Genomic DNA, 21,830 nt, shown 5'->3' with positions numbered 1-21,830 from the left:
CACACTGATTGAAAATAAACCTGATACTTACAACTTCCCCCTTTAAGTCTACTTTTTGTTAGTTTTTTTTAAAATAAATCACACACAAACTGACCAATAAATTGACCTACAGATTGTTTGTTTTAGTGATATAGAAAAAATATCAAAAAAAAAAAAATGCTTTGAAAGCATAAGATAAGCAGTAGTAGGAACAGTTAGTAACTATTGTCTGATGGTCCTTCACCATGTTAATAAGCACTCAAGTGAATACAAAGTTTGTACTTTTATTTGTTTTATTGGATTGTACAAATAAGATATGACATTTACTTATATTATATTTACAAATTTACAAATAAGATATCACACAAAATATTGTAAGAGCTTTAGCACTCAATAAAATCAATAAATATATATAAAAGTCATTAAAATAGTATCACAGTCTGAAATAGTCTATCCTCTGGAAAACAATGGTAGAGCTTAAAAAAACCTTAGAAAAGTAAATTTCTAAAAATAAATGGTTCCAAATAGATATTCCAAAATTGTTTAAATGGACCAAAATAATAAATCTACCATTTAGTAGTGTAGAATAAAAGAGGCAGTAGAAAGAATCGTTAATTTCCATACAATGTTTATGCCACTTCCATAGGTGGTAGTTTAGGATTAGATGAGGGTCTAGAAGGTGGTCTTGATCCTCCTGAATCATATTCTTCTCTAAGTCTCCTTATTTCCATTCTCTGCATTTCAATGATTTTATTTTTCTCTTCAAGCTCCTGCTCAGCCATTACTGATGGTGCTTTAAATGATATGGTCTGGACAGAATTTGGATCTTTCTTTGCCTTCTTACTATGAAGTCCCATAGCTGCTTCTAAGTCATGTATTGTTGTTCTAGCTATCTTTAGTTCTCTTCTCAAGTCATTTATTTCCTTGATTAAGGAGACATTTTCCTAGAAAGATAGAATAAAAACATCATATAATAAGTTTACATAAAAATTTGATAACAATGAAATAATAATACTTTCATAATGACTACTACAGAAAAGGTCTGAAGTGTTCATAGGTTTTACATTTAATGGAATATTTTCTCCTTTTTGTCTCACTTGATGGAGTCAAAAAGCGAGAAATAGGTATGTGGTTTCCAGCATTGGTGGCCGCGACATCAGCAATGTAAAGATTTGTGATTAGGTCTAGTTTATGGTCAACCACAAGTTGTAAGTCAAAGATATTTGGTATGCAGTTGTATAAGTATTGGCACATCTCATTACAATGCAGATTATTTGGCCCGCCCCCTCAGTTATAGTCTATTGACTTTGAAACTTTTACTATGTTTTCATGTATTAGTTTGTGATTAAGTCAGTTTATGGTCATCCACTAGTTGCAAGTCAAAGATATTTGGTATGCAGTTGTATAAGTATTGGCACATCTCATTTCCATGAGATTATTTGGCCCGCCCCCTCAGTTGTGGTCTATTGACTTTGAAACTTTTGCTATGTTTTAATGTATAAGTTTGTGATTAAGTCAGTTTATCAGAAACCACTAGTAGTAAGTTCATGATAATTGGTATGCAATTTTGTCATGAATTTATCTGAGTCCAATGATTGTTAATATGCACATAGACCAAGGTGAGCGACACAGGCTCTTGAGAGCCTCTAGTTCTCTATTTGAATTCTTCGATTAGTTATTTTATTAAAATGCAACCTATAGCTTTTGCTTAGTTTTCATGTATCAGTTTGTGATTAGGTAGGTTTATGGGGAACCACTAGTGGTAGGTCAATGATATTTGGTATGCAGTTGTATTAGCATTGGCACATCTCATTTCCATGGAGATTGTTTAGCTATGTACCTTCAGTAATAGTTCATTGACTTTGAACATTTGCAAAACTTACATGTTAAAGTGTTGCTATTTTATTTTCAACATTAGCATTATTGAAATTTCAAAAAAGCTAGACATATCTATGTCCTAGTTTTCATTATTCTTTATGGCTTATTTTTCATATAAAGTATTTCAATTATAATATAGAAATAATTACCTGCATAATCCTAACATTATCTGCTCGATGGATACCTGAATCCTTTGCTAACTTTTTACGTAGAGATGCTACAGATCTTTCTAGATGTTCTCTCTGTCTACTGTATTCTTTCTGGATGTCAGCGTCAACACTGGCGGATTCAGTCTGAAACAGAGGTATTGTTGGTAAACATAAATAAAATGTGAATCCAATGTAGCACTGAAAAACTTCTGTACATTTGATTGTTCAAAAAGGACAAAATTAAAGTTTTAAAATACTTATTCTTATCAAATGTAATGTGTATCTTAATTATCTTGCATTTTGAGTAAATAAAACATTAAGTATGTGGTTGCATTCAAGATAGGAAATTGTATCAATTACTTGAAATAGATGTTAACCTGCTAAGTTTTAAAGAAAAAACTTAGCACTAACATAGTAACATTGTCTCATTATGCAAATTTAGTAGAAAGCATCATCAACAGACTTGTCTTCAGTCTTTTTTTATTTGTTTTTGTTTGTATTCAATGTGATTATTTTAATATTGTTGATTCCAAGCTTTATAATAATAATAGATTTAAACACTTACAATGTCCTCTTGTACATGTTTGGAGTATAATGCCTTGATGCTCTCCTTCAACATCTTAGGATCTTGTATGTAACCAACACAGTTATGTAAATCTGTCTTGAATCTTTTCACAACTGCTTCAACATCTCGCACCTATTGAAAAAAAGATTATATCAACACATATTTTTAATTATCTCCCCTTAATATCAATATCTATTTATCTGTAGAAAATTCTCTAGACTTCAACTTGTTTTGAAATAACTAACATTTCAAAAGTTTAAATCAAATGTTGTAATAAAGCTCCACTGCACAATGATCTGATCTTTTTTTTATTTCAGTAGATTTTAAAATTTGATAACAAAACATTTTTAATATAAAATTGTTTACACAATGCAATCATACCTTCTGTCTTTCTTGGTGCATTTCCTTGTCTGTAGCTTTCAATTTTTGTGTCAGCTCCTTAATACTGAGTTCTAGTTGTGTGTTCTGTTTGTTGAATCTCTCCAATTCACTCTCCATCTACAAATATTAATATCTAGATTAGGAACATTTATTTGAGTGTATAATAACTTATATATACAATTTTGGCTAAAGCACTATAAAAGTTTTTTTATGTATCTTTATTAAATATTGCTAAACTGATAACATTGAAATATAGCCGTTGACTAGTGATCTAGTATTTTACATGTAATTATTTATTACACACAATTCTATTGCATTTTGATATAAAGAGTTTAATATTATACCTCTTGTATTTGTTCCTTCATTTTCTTAATATCTTCTTCTCTTGGTAAGATCTGCTTTCGTAGTTCCTTTATCTTGTAGTCCAACACAAACTTAAACTTCTCTAATTCTTGGTTCTTCTTTTTCAAATCATATATTCTTCTTTCCTGTAGGAAAAATAAATTTTATTTTATTATTTCTAAAGTTAAAAACAAATCTTCAATGGCTTACTTTGCAAATAAGAACATAATGAGTTACTTACAATTAGTCAATAAAAACAATTTTCATTTATTCTTTTATATTATTTCTAAGACAAAATGAGAACACTATATAAAGCACCACACATTATCCTGTTAAATATACCTTATCTTGAATAGTATCGTCTCTCTCTTGTTTTTCTTTAATTTGATTTTCTATTTCCTTTGTCATATTCTGGATTGTATTTTCATGTTTCTTGTTCTCTTGTTGTATGGTCTTAATCTGTTGTTTTTGTTCTTTAATTTCCTTTTGTACACCTTCATACTGAAATAGAATTTTTAATTGTTGTAAATTGTCTTTGCAATAAATGCACACACTGTGTTTTAAATGACACAATAGTTTGTTTTACACAATATGTTTATCTCTAAATGGTTATGAAAAAGCTGGAAAATTAAATTCCACAGCCATGAGTATCAAATTGACGTAAATGTCAAAATTGTTAAGACTTTTCTTCAGTAAACTGATAACAATAGCATGTTATAAAGATCGTCTGTAAAGAAGATGTATTGTTGCCAATAGAACTTTAAGCTTTCTAAAATATCTTAAACTTGTATTATCTTTTTGAAGTGATTTATGTTAACATCAAAGCATTCTGGTTGTGTAAGCAAAATACTTTTATTAGAACTATATTAATACCTTCTTCTGTGTAATACCAGCTTCTCCCTTCAGTTTGGTGTGTTTATCTTTTTCTTCTCTCAGAGCCATCTCATACTTATTTTTGATGTCTAAGATTTCTCTGTCGGAATCCTCCTCTATCTGTTTCTTTGTTTCCTCATACTCTCTGGCTGCTTGCTGAGCTTCATCATGTGCCTGTAATATTTTGGTATTAAGAAATTATACAAAATACAGTTTTTTGTGCTTTTTATCTATAGACAATGTTCAAACTTTAGTTGAATAAAAAAAACTTCATATATTTATTAAAATGATATCAATTCCATTATGAGCGTACTAAATAAATGTAGTTATGTTAATATATAAATGTAAATAATCAAAATATAAAAGAATTTACACATTAAAATATTACCACCTTTTTTAATTCTAAACTTATTTTCAATGACATACCTGTTCTAACTTAGCAGTCATATCTTGAACTCTGGTTTCAAAGTATTCAGTCAGTTCTTGTAGAGCTCTCTCCTTACTGTCGTCCTTCTCTTGGAGGCGACGGTCATATTCCTCCTGTAATCTGTTCATTTTAGCCTGCATATCTTGGAATTTCTCATACTCTAACATTAGTTTCTGGTTATTGGCAGATTCTGTGAACAAAAATAGTGAGTTATTACCTCATGTATTAAAAAAAAAAAAAAAAACAAGAATCCCCAATTCATTAGTGATATGAGAATTTGTTTGTGAAATATGAAAAAAACATTGATACATAAAATTAAAATAAAAATTCAAAATAATAAATATTCTTGATAAAATCATTAGAAAGTTGACGCTTTTTGTTAAAATTAAGATCTTATAAAATATATTATATGTTACCTAAATCCTGAAGTTCTCTGGAGTGAGCTTCTAGTTTTTCTGTTAGTTCCTCTTCATGTCTAGCTTCTTCTTTATCTTTTTCAGTTTTCAGCACCTGTATATGAAAAGTTGATTAATTATAAAAAAGAAGATGTGGTATGTTTGCCAAGGAGACAACTTTCCACAAGAGACCAATATGACACAGAAATTAACAACTATAGGTCACAGTACAATTTTCAGCATAAAACTATTAATTTTAAAGCATTTTAATTTGCTATATATTGTTCCAATTGAAATTTGTAGGACATTGGAAAAAAATCCTTCCGTCTTCAAAATAAAGCGGAAGTACTGTAGAAAAAAACAAATTGTTGAATTCTTTCTTTATTTTGGCAATTTCAATATTCAAGCCTTATATAATAGTATATGGTAAAACATTTATTTGTGGTGTATAGAAACTATTCCTTGACTTACATAATTGAAGTTATTTAGGCAACATTTTAAAGATAGACCACATAATTTACCTGGTTTTTGGTTTTTAATGCCTCCATTTCTTCAATGAATTTCTCTGTCAATTCCTTTATTTTCTCATTGTAACTCATGTCTTTTAATCTGAGCTGATACTCATTTTCTGTTTGTAATTCTTGTACTCTCTGTTTCAACTCAGCCATTTGGTTGTTCTGTTAAAATAAAGTCATTTGATAAATTTCAATTGTATAGAATCTCATTGATATGCAAGAAAGATATGTATCACAACAATCTATCTGGTATTGTAAATAACTAAAATGTTACCAGTATTTTAATGGATTATCTGTAAAATATGAACTTGAAAAATGAAAGTAAATAGGAAGATTTTTAGACCTGTACAGCACTTGCAGAGGATTAAAGCTATATAATATTCAAGACATAACTGTAAAATATGTTGTTAACATACCTTATCTTCCAAATCACTCTTAGTAATGAGAATTTCTTCTGTCCATCCAATATCTTTATCCCGTTTAGAAACCCCTCTTGCTTCCTGATCCCTTAGCTTCCATAACATTACACAGGCATCTTCAGAAACAGTCACCAAAAACTGGTCATCATAAGTGATCTTCATCTAAATTAGAAAACAAAAGCATTTGAAATATTGTTTAAAAGTAACAATTGTAGGATTAAATTAAGGCTGATTGTGAAAATATTCAATGTGAAAAAGTAAAATCACAAAAATACTGAACTCTGAGCAAAATTCAAAATGGAAATACCGTTAAAAGTATTGAAGATAAAACACAGAAGTTATGGACCACTCATATAAATGTTTCATTTCATTGGGAAGGGAGATAATTCATAAGATAACTTGAAGACAATAAATACAAATATAACTTACCTTAGTAATAGCCATGCCATGACCTGGTTTCTCTTCCCATGTAGGTTTACCATCAACAGGCATAGTCAATGGAAATTTGAATGACCAAACAGATCCCCTTGCTGTACCTCCAAACAACATACGACCAGAATGTGACAGGGCAACTGTTGTTAATGATATATCACCAACTGGTATGTTCCTTACAACCTAAATAAGAGACATTTTTATTATTTTTTTAATATTCTTACATATCTAAACCATTTTTCGTTCAATATATTAAATGATTGATTATTTTAATAAACATTTATGATTAAGTGAATTAGAGTTTACACTTTTTAATTTTCATCATAAAAACAGAGATAAAAGTGTGTGCTAGGAAGTCTCATTTTGATTATGGTACATGAAATCTTTTTAAGACATAAAATGGAATGATGCTTATAAAAATTTTAAATGTTCCAATACAGAACTGCATGTTCATAAGCAAGTAGAATATTGCGGTATATTTTCTTTTGCATTTTGATATAAGTTAAAGGTCAGCATTTTTCTAATTTGAAGATCAAGTATAGAAAAAGTTTAACATTTAGCCTTGAATGATCATCTTACCTCAAAATCAGCAAGTTCTTTAATTCTCTTGTCTGTTCCAACTGTATATATTGTTTTGTTGTCAGCTGTTACAGAAACTCCAGTGTAACTACAGGCCTTCTCCACATTCTCACGAATTCTCTTAGATGTAAAGATGTTCCATTCATAAACAGCTCCCTCCATACCACATGACACTAACTTGGTGTCATCATTACTGAATGTTATAGATCTGACCTTGCCATTGTGACCTCTGAGGGTGGCGACATCTTCAAAGGTTGTAGTGGAGAAGATCTGGATGACATTGTTACTAACAGCAGCGAATAGATGGCCGCCATTACTGAAGGTACACTGTAAAATATCAGAGTATTAGTTATTGACTTATTTGTAATACAGGTTACATCAATAAATTAAATTTCCTCAAAAAAATAATGTTCCCTTAAATTTACCTCCTTGAAGATAATCTTATTAACTGATAACAAGACAAGTTTTAAAAAGTTATTTCTTCTGTTCAAATATGTTATTACATTTATTTACAATTTAATAAGCAAATATTATGACATTCTCTTTATTTTGATGTTCATTCAAATGGCTATACAAAGAAAACATTTCCTTGGATAAATTGTTCTCATATCGAAATAATATGGCTGTATTACTGACCAAAGTTTAAAACTTATTTCTTTTAAATTATATTTACCTCCCTGCAGCCTCTAATGTTGAATTCTTTGAATGTTCTGATGTCATCTATTAACAGGTTCTGTAACCTCAGTTTGTCATTGAAACCAACAAGTATATAAAGACCAGAGGGATGGAGGGCTATACTAAACAACTCTTCAGGAAATTCTTTATAAAGTTCTAAATTACTGAAATTAAAATTTATTAAATATAAAGGCTATCATCAAATATCAAAAATATAAATATAAATACTCATTTTACATTATACTAGAGCTTGAGTTAATAAAAAATATGCTCTTGGGTTGTATGAACTGTTAAGATTGACAGACATGCTATGTATTGAAAAGTGGTTATCTCCCATTTACAAAAATGTATGAAATAAACAAGAATGTGTCCATAGTACATGGATGCCCCACTCGCACTATCATTTTCTATGTTCAGTGGACCGTGAAATTGGGGTCAAAACTTTAATTTGGAATTAAAATTAGAAATATCATATCATGGGGAACATGTGTACTAAGTTTCAAGTTGATTGGACTTCAACTTCACCAAAAACTACCTTGACCAAAAACTTTAACCTGAATTTCACACTATCATTTTCTATGTTCAGTGAACCATGAAACTGGGGTCAAAACTATAATTTGGCATTAAAATTAGAAAGATCATATCATGGGGAACATGTGACCTAAGTTTCAAGTTGATTGGACTTCAACTTCATTAAACACTACCTTGACCAAAAACTTTAACCTGAAGCGAACAGACGCAGAGACAGACGGACGAACGAACGCACAGACCCGAAAACATAATGCCCCTCTACTATTGTAGGTGGGGCATAAAAAGGGATAACTAAACTCTTTCCAACGGACGGCTCAAAACAGTTTGAGGGTTATCAACTTTTCCTCTTTGAAACTTAGATAGATGTAGATAATTGGCTACTATTTTTAATCCTATATCACTTACTTTTGTTATATGAAGTAAATGTATTATGAAGTCTGCATGAGGTTTTTTTTAACAAATATTACTAAATATTTGGTGCATGTAATACTGCTGGTATTATGGAAGTTTAAATACTAAGAGGTAAAATCATTAACCATACCATTTTTCATAATTCCATATTCTAACAGATTTGTCTAAAGAACATGTAGCTATCAGTGGTTTACGGATACAAATATCAACACCTAAAATCTGTCCACTATGGAAGGATTGAGAAAGAGTTTCAAACTGGACAACATCACCTTCACTCTGAAAAAGATAATGCCAATAAAAGTTAATAATCAGACAATTAAACAAATCTTATATTACAAAAAAGAATAGATAAATACAGATGTGCATACCATGAAAATGTGTTCATTAAATAATAAATTAATCCAAACAATCATAAAATATGAGAACAAAACTTTAATTGCTCTTCAGTTACTAAGATCAACATGATGTTTCCACAAGAGAAGTTTTTATGTTAAAGCTGTATCTGATGGTTCTCATTTATTATACAACTAAGCAGTCTAATGTATAATGTAAACTCCAAAATTACCTTTCCAAGATCAGCACTAGGTAACTGTATATGATAAATCTGACTTTGGTCTGTACTAGCTACAAGAGTTTCTTCTGATGGACTGATGGCCAAACATGTTATTATTTGCTGCTGAGCTTTAGTAGCATAAGAACTGAAATTATCTTGAGGAATCTGCAAAAAAAAAATCATTTTTTCTGTAAGAATAATTTTAAAAATGTTTCTCATTAAGATAAACACACACACACACACATTTTGCATTACAAATAATTAAATATATAAACATAAAATGAAAAGAAAACAAAAATAAATAATGGTTTTATAGTTCTTTATACTCATTGAAACTATCATATTTTTACATTTATATGAATGATGTTTTCTGAGGATAAATACCTTTATTTGTTTAGACTTTTTAAACAAATCTTTATCGTCTGTCTTTTCATATAGATGTACAGTTCCAGGACCACAGGCACAGGCAAATCCTTTAGAATAGGCAACTATTGCTGTTACTTGTGGAATGGTTACAATGCTTGAATCATCATCTGCCTGCTTCCTAAAACAGGCAATCAATATATAAACAAACTGGCTGCCATTAAAACATATGAATATTCTTTAGTGAGTTGTAGATTTTTATAAACATGTAAATAACTGATAACTGGATGGAGGCTTTCCTAAGTAATTTGTTTATGTATATTAATGGTCTCCAATAATTTATGAATCTTAAATTGTAAAACCATTATATAAATAAAGGTAATTATGTACAAGAAACTAATAAAAAATATTTTTTTCTTCAAGAAAACCTACTTGTCTTGGAGTGATGCTCCAATGTTGAATTCATTTTTTATTTCTCCATTTTCAAACAACAGCAGTTTTCCTGTATCAGTTCCAACAACCACTCTTTCCTCTGACACCCAAGCATGGCATAAGAAATTCTGTGGTTCCATCTTTTGGAAATTGAAAGCTTTGAGGTTACCCTCACTGTAGCGGAAGTTTCTAAATATTCCATTGCCAACTACACACAGTTGTGTATTATCTTGTGGGTTGAAGCTAGCCTGAAAGGGTAACAAAAATATGACTTATTGCAACATACTTTTAAGAGATTTAAGGGATAATTAACAATATATTTTGAACAATATATATTCTTAGGTTCCAACAAAATACAAATGGATTACAGACACAATTAAAGGTCATTCATGGTACAATTGATTTGGTAAAGAATGGGATATTAAAGGGAAATTCCCATTTTTTTCACAAAGTAATTAACAATATCAAATACTGCATTTTAAAACTTAACCTTCTTTATTATAAACCCTGAAAAAACTTATTCTTTGTGGCATATATCAACTTTCCATTTGTTTTTCGTTCATTTTTAAAAATAAATAAGGCCATTAGTTTTCTCGTTTGAATTGTTTAACATTGTCATTTCGGTGCCTTTTATAGCTGACTATGAAGCTTTGCTCATTGTTGAAGGCTGTACGGTGACCTATACTATACAGTGTTCTCCCCAGATATTTCATATAGCATCCTGGTAAAAAAGGAAATGTTGTATAGTTGTTAATGTCTGTGTCATTTTGGTCTCTTGTGGAGAGTTGTCTCATTTGCAATCATACATTGTACCACATCTTTTTTTATATAAAGTCTTAAACACATTGATTATAAATACCTGATAAACTGGATTATTGGTTTGTGGATTGGTTGTCTTTGTTGAAGCCAAAACTTTAGATTTCTCCCAGGTGTAATACAGTAAGGTGTAATCTGGTTTCCCTGTCAGTGCAATAAGATACTTTGAATCAGGTGAAAATGCAAGACTGACATATTCAGTAGCTTTGATATCTGGTGGTTGCACTAAAGATCTCTTCTTCCTGTTATTGTGCAGGTCATAAATGTTTATTACAAGTTTTTCTCCCTTTTCAGCTATGGCAACATATCTTCTGTTTGGACCTATTGCCAATGCTGTCATTCCTTCACTCTTTTCTGTTGGTAAGATGAATTTTTGTGTCTTCTGGTCGATGTTGTACATGACACAGTTGGCTCCAGATGGATACACAATTGTCTGTTCATCATGGTAACAAACATTTCCAGCTACACCTGGTTTCAAACCAAAGATGTGCTTGGCATCAAAGTTGGCTGCTGCCATCTTGACAGATTTCTCAGAATCCTGAAAATATCAAATAAAAACCAGATGTTCAGCAGGTTAGTCTTTACATTGTTTTTCCTGACAAGAATATAAACAGAACATTTAGAAAAAAACTGTAACTATATTGCAGTACTTACAAAAAGTAAACACCTTATTTTAAGCCTAGAATTTTAATATTGGTATTGTCCAATGATAATTAATAAAGCTGTGATGATTAAAAGTTGAATAATTTTCTCTGCCCAAAATCTTTGTTTGAACCTGTCCTGTTTTTCCTACTACAACTGGAAAACTTTATATGTGACAACAATATGATTTAGAAGTATAAAACCTGTACAAAGTTCATGACATGAGTGTTGTTATTTTCGTATTATAAATTTTACAGACAGTACATGTACATCGACTAAGCATGCACACGAAATCTTATAAAACACAGTTTGCTATGGTCTTCAAAATTTGTATATTTCTAAAAAGAAATGGTGTTGTAGGTGGATAAAAGATTGTTCAAAAGACAAATTAAGGAAGTACATGTACAAAACACTACATTTATATAAAGTTTATTCTAACTTTATACGGTTTCAGAGGAGTTGTGGCTCTATTAAATTGTTCTCTTCCTTTAGAAGTATAGATATTCATCTAATAATTCGACCAGTATTTAATAAAAAAAAATTGGGTGCAAAGGGATCAAGAAGGGGGATGTGTCTGTACAATTTGTGTTAGGAGCAGACAAACACAATACTAATTGTGTGAGTTTGTGGTCTAGTGGTTACAATGTAAGACCGATGGCTACAGTGCTGAAGATCCCGAGTTCGATTCTCACTCCTGGTGCTAAAAATATCAGTACATCAAAAGGGTAATTTTCACCCTCTCACACACATCTCTGGTACCCAGACCAGAGTTTAAACTAGAATGGGTACTTTGGGGGCCTCGGTTGGCCAAAGTTGTCCTCTTTGAGAGGTACTTTGACTTGGAGATCAATCTTCTGATATCTCTCTGGTTTGTCTGTTTCCACCGAGTGGCCTGGTGGTTCTCTCCTAGAACTTCATCTTCCTCCACCATAATAACAGACTTCCCCGGTGTCCTACACGCTCCCTTGGGTGGTGTTGGGATAATATTGTAAAGGACACATCTCCATTAATACTTAGGGAGTGTACATGGATCCGCTGTACCTTGCAGTCAATCAAGGGGTGTGTCTAAATTGGTGGAAACTCGAGTACACATACAATAGAAGCTATTGAAACTAGACAATTCAAAAAATGTCCAGGCAGGTTCAAGTAAACAGCGTTTTTTTAATTTGAAATTTGTATCAGTATTGGTTTTAAAGAATCTTACAGATTAACTTGCACAGTTTGATAGTGCTAAAACAATTTACAGTCGTGTAAGACTCCTGGAAATTATTGGAAGATGAGATGTCAGATGAAACATATCACACTTTCAGAAACAGAATTTTGTTTGTACAGACTGCAGTTTTGTGACAACTATATGTACCTGAATGATTGTTTTAACAATGCAATATTCATTACAGCTCTAATATATTTTTAACAAAATATTGGAGTAAAATGTAAACATAAGTTACCTTTCTTGAGCTTTCTTGTATCTTTTCAATGAACGATGTATATACTGGTTGCTGTGGGAAACGGAAATACAGATTACTTCCGGTTTCATCTAGTTCAATTTAGCGCTTGTAATTTCTTTGAAATTGGTTTATATAAAGCGCAGCCCTGATACAGATACCAAGATGGCGATTTTTGTCAACAACTTTCGACTTCCCAAAGGTTTTAAACAGTTGTAGGTCACCCCTGCCAAAGTAGAAGAAGATGCTACGTAGTTATGGAAGGAAAATGAAATTAACCAGATTGCTGAAGCCATTTAAAAAGGTCAATTTGACTAATCTGTTTTCAATGCGAATAAATGAGGGCGTAAATACACGTAGTTTAACGACTTACTATGATACGAAGGATATATCTTTAGAGAAAGAAATTCGTACCAATATGTTGGTACAAGAAGATTTCCTCAGTGAAGATGAAGAAATGTCACTTTTTAATGAAGTTGACCCATATATGAGGAGGCTTAGATATGAATATGACCACTGGGACAATGTAAGTATTACGGTAGTCCAAATAATTATGACGTCTTGAAAGGCTATTAAAATTTTTTTCTTTGATGCCTTTATACTTCAACATGTACATGAAGATCTACAAAATAATAAAATATGAAGCACTATAATGTTAAATAATATTTTCTACTAACACGAAGAAAAAAGACATGTCCACACAGGCACTTGTCTCAGAAAAAAATTCCTATATACCTTATTATAACACAAGGTACTTAACTTGCATTTTAGAAAAATGTTAGGTGGTGACGAAGTTCCGTTATATGCTGCTTTATAGGCTATCAACCCCACTAAAGCTTGTTATATCGTAAATCTAGATTGATTTATCAATACAATGGTGTATAACATGCCTACATTTGCTGTCGGGATCATCCGTAGCAATCCTACCAAAGTATGTCAATCGTAATAATTTTGCAATCCGCTGAAGAATTGGCAATAAACGGCCGCAGTAAATGATTTATTATAAAAATCGTTTTAAAAAAACAGTTAGTAAAATGGTAAAATTGTATGATATACCGTGAAATAAATCTAAGTAAAATTGTATGATATACCGTGAAATAAATCTAACAAGTGTTGTTTGTGGTATATCTAATAAGTTACAAATTTTCCCATGACGTCAATGTCTTTCAGACTCACTCTTGACTTTACGTATGAAATGAAACAAGATCAGATAACTCAGAGAATCATTTAGACTTTCCCATAGAATTGAACAATCGGAAACCGAGATATACAAGGAGCATGACGCGTTTATTGCCAATTCTTCAGCGGTTTGCAAAATTATAACGATTGACATACTTTGGTAGGATTGCTACGGATGATTCCGACAATAAATGTAGGCATGTTATACATCATTGTAAAGATAAATCAATTTAGATTTACGATAAAACAAGCTTTAGTGGGATTTACATCCTATAAAGCGGCATATAACGGAACTTCGTCATCACCCCACATTTTTCTAAAATGCATGTTAAGTACCTTGTGTTATAATAAGGTATATAGGAATTTTTTTCTGAGACAAGTGCCTGTGCATGTCCATCGCAATATTCAGTAAAAAATATCCTTTTCAAATATTCTTATGGATCTACAAAATACAATGTAATAAAATATAGTGTTCAAAAATATTGGATATAATTTGGTAGAAGTATGAGTTGGTAAAAATAGGGTACGAGTTGGTGAGTTTGAGTGGCAACTCATGAGGAACTGTTCCCCAAATGAGTAACAATCCCTCATTTGAGTAATCAATTTGTAGTGCTAAAAACATTTTTTTCTTAATTGAGTCTTATTTCTAAAAATGGCAGCTGCACATATTCATGAAAAATGCAGCAACTTTTCCAAAAGATGATTATCCTTATCTTGATTTACTGAGAAGATACAAGCCTATGAATATCAGATAATCTGACTATTTTCTAGGCTTCTAACTTTTTTAAAACCCCATAGTAAAAAATATTGTTCTTTGGGAGAAGTTGTTCCATTTCCTATAAATTAGTGCCATTTTAATTTAAAAGACCCATTTTTTTAAAATTTAGTTTTTAGCACTATGAAATGATTACTCAAATGAGGGATTGTTACTCATTTGGGGAATAGTTCCCCATTTGGCGGGTTATCCCCAACCTGCTCAAGGGATGTACATTTACACTTAGCTGATTGCTTAATTTACATTGTCTCGTATGGTTGAACAAGGTTACATCCATTGAACGATCCTGACCCTTTTTTTTGTCAAATTGAAAGGTTAAATATTGTTTGTGAACTTTTTTTTTGCTTGCATTGACTGTACCTTAAATGGAATGCACATACAAATGTATCCAAATTAATTTATTTAAAGCAGTATGTATATCATGAATATTCCAGATATCAAACGAATTCCCTGACAACATGTTTTCTTTTGTTGACAACCATATCACATATGCACTATTGTAAATCTTTTGAAAATAATTATTTAATAATTTTAATTTCAGCATGTTTATAAAGAAAGATAATATCCAATGATCATAATAATTCTTTGTCAATGTTTGATTTTTTAGCTCACCTGACTTGAAGGACCACGTGAGCTTTTCTCATCTCTTGGGAACATGCTAGTCCATTGTCATTAAGTTTTACAAAAATCTTATCCTCTGGAACTACGGGGCTAAATTTAACCAAACATGGTCACAAATCCTAGTTTAGTATCTAGTTTAAATAATGTGTCTGTTGACCCGCCAACCAACCAAGATTGTCGCCAGGGCTAAAAATAGAACATAGGGGTAAAATGTAGATTTTGGCTTATATCTCTGAAACCAAAGCATTAAGAGCAAATCTTACATGTTGTAATATTGTTTAAAGGCGAAGATCTATCTGCCCTGAAACTTTCAGATGAATCGGACAACCCTTTGTTAGGTTGTTGCTCCTGAATTGGTAATTTTTCAAAAATCTTCTGCTCTGAAACTATTTAACCCAAATTGTCCACAATCATTGAACTTGGAATTATTTTTGATTATGGAATTTGCTTGATTTCTTGATTTCTTGTTATTGAAATTTTTAATAAATTCCATGTTTATTCTGTACTGAAATGTTCTGTGCTGTGCACAACACTTTCTATTACAAAAAAAATAGTATATTTTCAATAGAATGTACTGTGCCGCACAACACTATCTAACCAAAATACATTGCACATTGTTGCATGGAAAGTGTTATTTACCACTCAAAAGATTATAATACCAAATAAACATGGAATTTATTAAAAATTTTAAACACAAGAAATTAGGCAAATTCCATAATTAAAAATAATTCCAAGTTCAAATAATAGCCTAATTTAGCAGATTAGGGTATCTAGTTTAAAAAATGTGTCTGATGAACCTCCCCGTGAAGAAAAAATGGCGGACATGGCTAAAAATAGTACATAGGGTAAAGTGCGGTTTTTGGCTCATATCTCTGAAACCAAAGCATTTAGAGCAAATCCGACACGGTTATTTTTTTTTTTTAGGTCAAGATTTATTTTGTAGGTCAAGATGACAAGATCTATCTGCTCTAAAATTTTCAGACCATTCAGGCAACCTGTTTGGGTTGCTGCCCCTGAAATGGTAATTTAAAGAAAATTGTGCAGCTTTTGGTTATTATTTTGAATATAGATAGAGATAAACTGTATGCAGAATTAATTAATCTACAGCAAAGTAAGATCTACAAATAAGCCAAAATGACCAAAGTTGTCAATTGACCGCTTAAAGAGTTATTGCTCTTTATAGTAAATTTTAAACAATTTTCATAAATTTTGTAAATCTTTACAAAATATTTTCCACTGTATAAACGACTAGGCCAAGTTCGTTATAGATACAGATAATGGTAAGCAGCAAGAATGTTCATTAAAGTAAGATCTACAAACACTTCACCATCACCAAAAACACAAGTTTGTCATGAATCCATCTGTGTCCTTTGCTTAATATGTAGATAGTCTTTAGAGCCTCTTTAGAGTTTGGTTCTTGACTGTTATAAATGACATGAAGTTTTTTTTTTTATAAATGTAGGCAATCCATGGATTTAGAGAAACAGAAAGAAGAACATGGAATGAAGAAAACCAGAAAATTTTGAATAGAGTTAAAGAAATTGCTTTCCCACCAGAAGTTCCAAAGTTAGCTTATGTACATATTTTAGACCTAGAAAAGAAAGGATATATCAAACCACATATTGATGCAGTAAGGGTGAGTTGTTCCAAAGTTAATAAACATGTATGTACATTGTAATCTTGTCTATGAAAAAAAGTGATATATCAAACCACATATTTAGGCAGTAGGGATATGTTTATGTTGGACAGTTGTTTCATTTAAAATCCCAATATACATGAAGTCGTATGTGTTGATGCTTTCACTGAACTTCAACATATTTTAAAACTTTTAAAAATCCCCAAAAAATGGTTTTGTCAAAAAACAATTTATTCAAAGTACATACATGTACATTAGTGTGCATTTCATTGTTTGATTTATATTTTCAACTAAAATGAAGTTTTTAAATTGTGCAATAATCTTCGATTTCTTGTAACTTTCTGATTTTTAAACTTGGTGCCAAGTTGGTGGTTGTAGGCAAAAGAAAATGTAGAGGGTAGGAAACAGTTTATGTATTTTAAAAATATTTTAGATTTTATATTTAAATATTTTTCAAAGTACAAGTATAAGCAGATGAGATTTAATAGAATTAAATACAGATACATGTAAGCTCAAGTTGAATGTGAGATCTGAGCAACTGTATGACATAGAATGATATATATCAAAAGTATTGAAAAAAATGATAGATCTGTTTATTTTATTCAACCTAAAAGCACTATAAAAAATATAATTTATGACAGGATTTTTCATTATAAATGTCTGGGAGTAAATTTTATTAGTTAAACTGCATTTAGTTCACATCCTGTTAAATGATTTTTTTCAAAACTTGGACATTTCAAAAGTACATTCTGACTGTCTTATTATTAGTATCAAATGATCGAATTAGAAATAAGAAGATGCAGTATGATAATGAGTGCTAATGAGACAACTCTCCAGTCTCCATCCATGTCACATGTGTAAAAAGTAAACAGTTATAGGTCAAAGTACGAACTTCAACAGGAAGCCTTGGCTCACATCAAACAGTAAGCAATAAAGGATGGCAAAATAATTAATAAATAAAGTGAACATGCTTCATTTATCCTTATAAATTGTAAGACAGTAATTTTAATTTCAAATTAACCATGCGGCTTTGGACTAATTTACCAAGTCAGTGTAACATCTAGGGGATGTCAATATTAAATATATATTGAAGTTACCATAGATGCAAAAAACCTAACAAGAAATGGTATCTTATAGTATGCATGATTTTCATACCAATCTGATGTACTGAATTATATCTGTGTCAAAGTATGTTGTAAATATGGAGTGAACACATTGTAAGAATGTCACTTACAAAAATGTATTTCATACACATTTTGTACATTGTAAAAAGGAGACTTTGTGACTTAACACTTGCATTGTATACCTTGGTTTTCTAGAAAAGATTACAACTTATAACCGGTAGAACTTTTTCTTCCTTTATTCTTGTATTTTCGATCCGACAAGTTTAGGGAAATGACTTAACTATATATATTTAATATAATGCTGAACTTAATTTTGCTTACAGTTTTGTGGTAATACCATTGCTGGATTAAGTTTATTGTCTTCATCTGTGATGAGATTGGTGCATGATAAAGATAAAAATAAATATGCAGATATATTACTGAAAAGAAGGTCACTATACATAATGAAGTGAGTATGAAATTAAGAGATAGCTCATGATATTGATAGCAATGAATTTACTATAGATTTTTTTAAGTGCGATTCATTTATTGAGTATGAAAATTAGTTTAAGGAAGCTGGCTTGTCATGTTTTGGATTTTTTGTCAAATTTTCGGAATCCTCTGGTTTTATCCATTTGAATGCCTTGAAAAAAATTGCCCAAGTGACCCCCCATTTTTTTTTGTGTAAATCTTTTACATATAAAACGATAAGCCATCTGTAAAAGTTTTATAAAATTTTTATGTCTTTTTAACAGTTTTTGAGAACTTCAACCTGTCAATGATAAAGCTATGAAAAGTCAAGAGCGAATATTTTCATGCCAAAATCTTAATGGCTTATATCTCGAAAACAAGCACGGTGACCTATGTATTTTTTTGCTCTTTGGATTCCTTTATTAATTGCCTATCAATGTAAACTAGTGTTTTGTAAAGTTAATTACTTTGAAAATGAGAAGGGAACTCCCTTAGAGCATTAACAAAGTGCAAAGATTTTGCAAAATTAGCTATTATGATAACAAATAAATCTTTAAACAATCCATAGTTTGAAAACCCAACCAAAAAAAAATTCTGATTATCATATCCAACTTTTTGTTAAAGTCGTATTATGATACTTCAAATTATAAAAAAATGTTGTATTGCATACTTGATTGGCTAAGTTTTACATGTACTATAAAACAAATATACATGGACTTTCTTTATTACAGAGATGCAATAAGATATGAGTACTCCCATGAAGTTCTTCCTGAAGCAGAATCTAAATTTAAAGGACAAATTATACCAAAAGACAGAAGAATATCAATAATATTACGAAATGAACCAAATGAGGAGGACACAAAATAAATCAATATTTTATTTGACCAATGAGATTTGTGATCAGGATTGTACGTGAATGCTTTCTATGTTATTGTTAAAGTATATCTGTACAAGCATTTCTATACTTAATATTCCAAACAAGGGGATAATCTTACACCCTGAATGGTACAGGCTAGTATTAATAGTAAATAGGAGAAAAAAAGTCTCTGCAGGCAAGTCTGAAAATAGCAAGAAATGTATAGGCAGATATTTCTGTGATATGGAGATATTACAACACATAGAAAATGAAAGTAACCAACTTAGAGATTGATTGATTGTTGCTTTATGTCCAGTGTCAAATATTTCATGCATGTTCAGGACGAACCAACTTAGAGATGCTGAGTTTTGAAGATACATACACACAGGCAGCTTTTACTGGCTTCGTTTACAAAATGAAGTTATTACATTGGTAATGTTACTGTATCATCATGAAAAAGTGCATTTTGTGAATTTTTGTACATGTATTGGAAAAAGGGAGCTAAGGATAAAGAGAATATTGACTGAGGTTCAGATAACAATGATATGCTAAAAGATTGGAACTCGCAGAGCATACGTTAAGTGCAGGATAAATAACTGCTTATATTTTGCCAAATTATCTTGTCAATCTCCCCTGTTTGGCATGGGGGACTTCAGTTAATTATTCATATGAGAAAATATATACACTATTTTATTTTTTTTATCATACATTGTCATACAGCATATATGGGGAAAGTGATCAACATATAGTAAATGCATGAGTGATAGTCCCAGACATGTATGTTTGTTCAGATCTAGATACTAGTAATGAATAAACTGCTTACTCTTGGGATATTTTTATCTGCAGTTAACTGATTGAAATGGTTGCTACATTGTACTGTACAATAGTATATCCATGCAAAATTATCATCTATATTTACTTTATCTGTTCAATACTTTTTAAAAAAAAGTCTATTAATCTGTGACAATGCTCTTAGCAAATAGACAGAAATGTAATAGTGACTTATTATATTATTAAATTTGACATTCTGAATATGGTAGGGTGAGTTGTTTGTTTTAATGTTTAACTTACATTTGGAGGTATGAATAAGTGTTTTGTATATAAGTAACCATATAAATGTTTTGACAGAATACGTTTGTGTCAGAAGTAAACATGATCTGATCTTATCTTTACATCATGTTAGGGATATAATCCTTCTTTTTACAATCAATTTATAATGATGTAAGTCCAGTGGCAAATATTACATGCATATTCAGTAAGGTAAAGTGTTAATGTGATATGAGAACACTCTGCTAGATAGACATTCAGAAACAGATTTTTTTTAATATGTTTGATCACAAGGAAACATGTGTCTTCCACACTTTTATAAGAGAGAAGAGTATTAGATTTCCAGTCATTATCATATTGATAATGTAAATTGTTTAATTGCAGATCTTATGATTGTTTGCATACTATTTCCTTCTCTTGTAGATGATTGTTTGGTTACAATTTTGTTTGTTATGATAATTTTTACTTCGTAATAGATTGTAAATGCGACCATGCTATTAAAATGTATCTGATCAGTAAATAGAAATGTGTGTTTTTTCAGTGACATTAAACCAATGAAAAACTTATTATTAACATATGTATCTAGAGGTCAAAATACATTACACAAACAATAATCCAAGAAAATAAATCAAAACAATGTTAAAATCCCATCACATGTGTATCTTCTGTACAAGCCTATCAGGTACATCTCAATGAAATTTTAGAAGGTGGATTTGAGAATGTTCCATAAATCTAGAAAGGGTAATTGTTGAGCATGGTTATAAGAAAACATTTGACTGGGTTGAACAAACTCCAAAATCAGCTTATAATGGTAGTATGGTGATGTATGGAGGGTGGTCAGGCATGGAAAAGTTTGAACTTAATTTGTGTAGTTTTCCTTAATTTTTCAATCCAGATCCCTGGCACTTCACCAAAAAATTGCACATATGTTGAAGTTTTGCACCTGCTATTATTGGATTGTTTGAGGATTTTTTTTCTCATTTTTTACAGACTTTGGAACTTGGTAATTTTTCAGCAAAATTTATTCATAAAATTAATGCAACCAAACCATTTAAGACTTTGATCAAATTTTGTCTCGCCTGATATGAAAGTCACGGAAAGTGGGACAAACAAAAGAATAGCTTTTCTGGTGACAGCAACAGCTCTTGCTTCAATAATTGTTTTAAAAGTACTCTGCTTAAGTTTATTTGAAAGGAACTACATGTGATAGATCATTGGTATTTAATATAAAGTTGCATTCCGTGCAAGGACTATTTTGAGGCTCTGTTCCCTAGGACATTTTCAGTGATTTTGAATTGTTTAGCAGTTTTCAAAGTTAAGTTTTCTGCTTTATAAATAAG

The 21,830-nt window shown here is 30.8% G+C and overlaps 2 protein-coding genes across 2 annotated transcripts; one reads left to right on the top strand and one right to left on the bottom strand.

The window, feature by feature from the left end:
• Positions 1-250: 250 nt before the first annotated feature.
• On the bottom strand, positions 251-12,943 carry LOC134713577 (cilia- and flagella-associated protein 57-like). Its single transcript, XM_063574952.1, has 20 exons — positions 12,806-12,943; positions 10,759-11,253; positions 9,900-10,147; positions 9,489-9,648; positions 9,117-9,269; positions 8,682-8,827; positions 7,608-7,773; positions 6,935-7,261; positions 6,353-6,538; positions 5,921-6,085; positions 5,511-5,666; positions 5,011-5,104; positions 4,594-4,784; positions 4,168-4,341; positions 3,637-3,795; positions 3,297-3,440; positions 2,953-3,069; positions 2,572-2,703; positions 2,007-2,150; positions 251-923 (listed from the first exon to the last, which is right to left on the bottom strand). Exons 2-20 carry the CDS (start codon positions 11,230-11,232, stop codon positions 609-611), a joined length of 3,651 nt encoding a protein of 1,216 aa, XP_063431022.1. The 5' UTR covers positions 11,233-11,253; positions 12,806-12,943; the 3' UTR covers positions 251-608.
• Positions 12,941-21,059, top strand: LOC134713593 (alpha-ketoglutarate-dependent dioxygenase alkB homolog 7, mitochondrial-like). Its single transcript, XM_063574953.1, has 4 exons — positions 12,941-13,328; positions 16,840-17,013; positions 18,461-18,585; positions 19,319-21,059. The coding sequence occupies exons 1-4, from the start codon at positions 13,047-13,049 to the stop codon at positions 19,452-19,454; spliced, it is 717 nt and encodes a 238-aa protein (XP_063431023.1). The 5' UTR covers positions 12,941-13,046; the 3' UTR covers positions 19,455-21,059.
• Positions 21,060-21,830: the final 771 nt, after the last annotated feature.

Source organism: Mytilus trossulus, chromosome 1, assembly GCF_036588685.1.
Source record: "Mytilus trossulus isolate FHL-02 chromosome 1, PNRI_Mtr1.1.1.hap1, whole genome shotgun sequence".
NCBI classification, from domain to species: Eukaryota; Metazoa; Mollusca; class Bivalvia; order Mytilida; family Mytilidae; genus Mytilus; species Mytilus trossulus.
Note: the sequence above shows the minus strand (reverse complement) of the source record. Positions and strands in the feature narration are given on the sequence as shown.

Excerpts from the sequence above, each read along its gene's own strand:
- LOC134713577 (XM_063574952.1), bottom strand. The coding sequence starts at position 11,232 with ATGGCAGCAGCCAACTTTGATGCCAAGCACATCTTTGGTTTGAAACCA. Across the intron at positions 6,539-6,934 it reads AAGAACTTGCTGATTTTGAG|GTTGTAAGGAACATACCAGT; the intron begins GTAAGATGATCA and ends TCTCTTATTTAG. Across the intron at positions 2,704-2,952 it reads TGCACCAAGAAAGACAGAAG|GTGCGAGATGTTGAAGCAGT; the intron begins GTATGATTGCAT and ends TTTTTTCAATAG.
- LOC134713593 (XM_063574953.1), top strand. The coding sequence starts at position 13,047 with ATGCTACGTAGTTATGGAAGGAAAATGAAATTAACCAGATTGCTGAAG. Across the intron at positions 13,329-16,839 it reads AATATGACCACTGGGACAAT|GCAATCCATGGATTTAGAGA; the intron begins GTAAGTATTACG and ends TTATAAATGTAG. Across the intron at positions 17,014-18,460 it reads CACATATTGATGCAGTAAGG|TTTTGTGGTAATACCATTGC; the intron begins GTGAGTTGTTCC and ends TTTTGCTTACAG.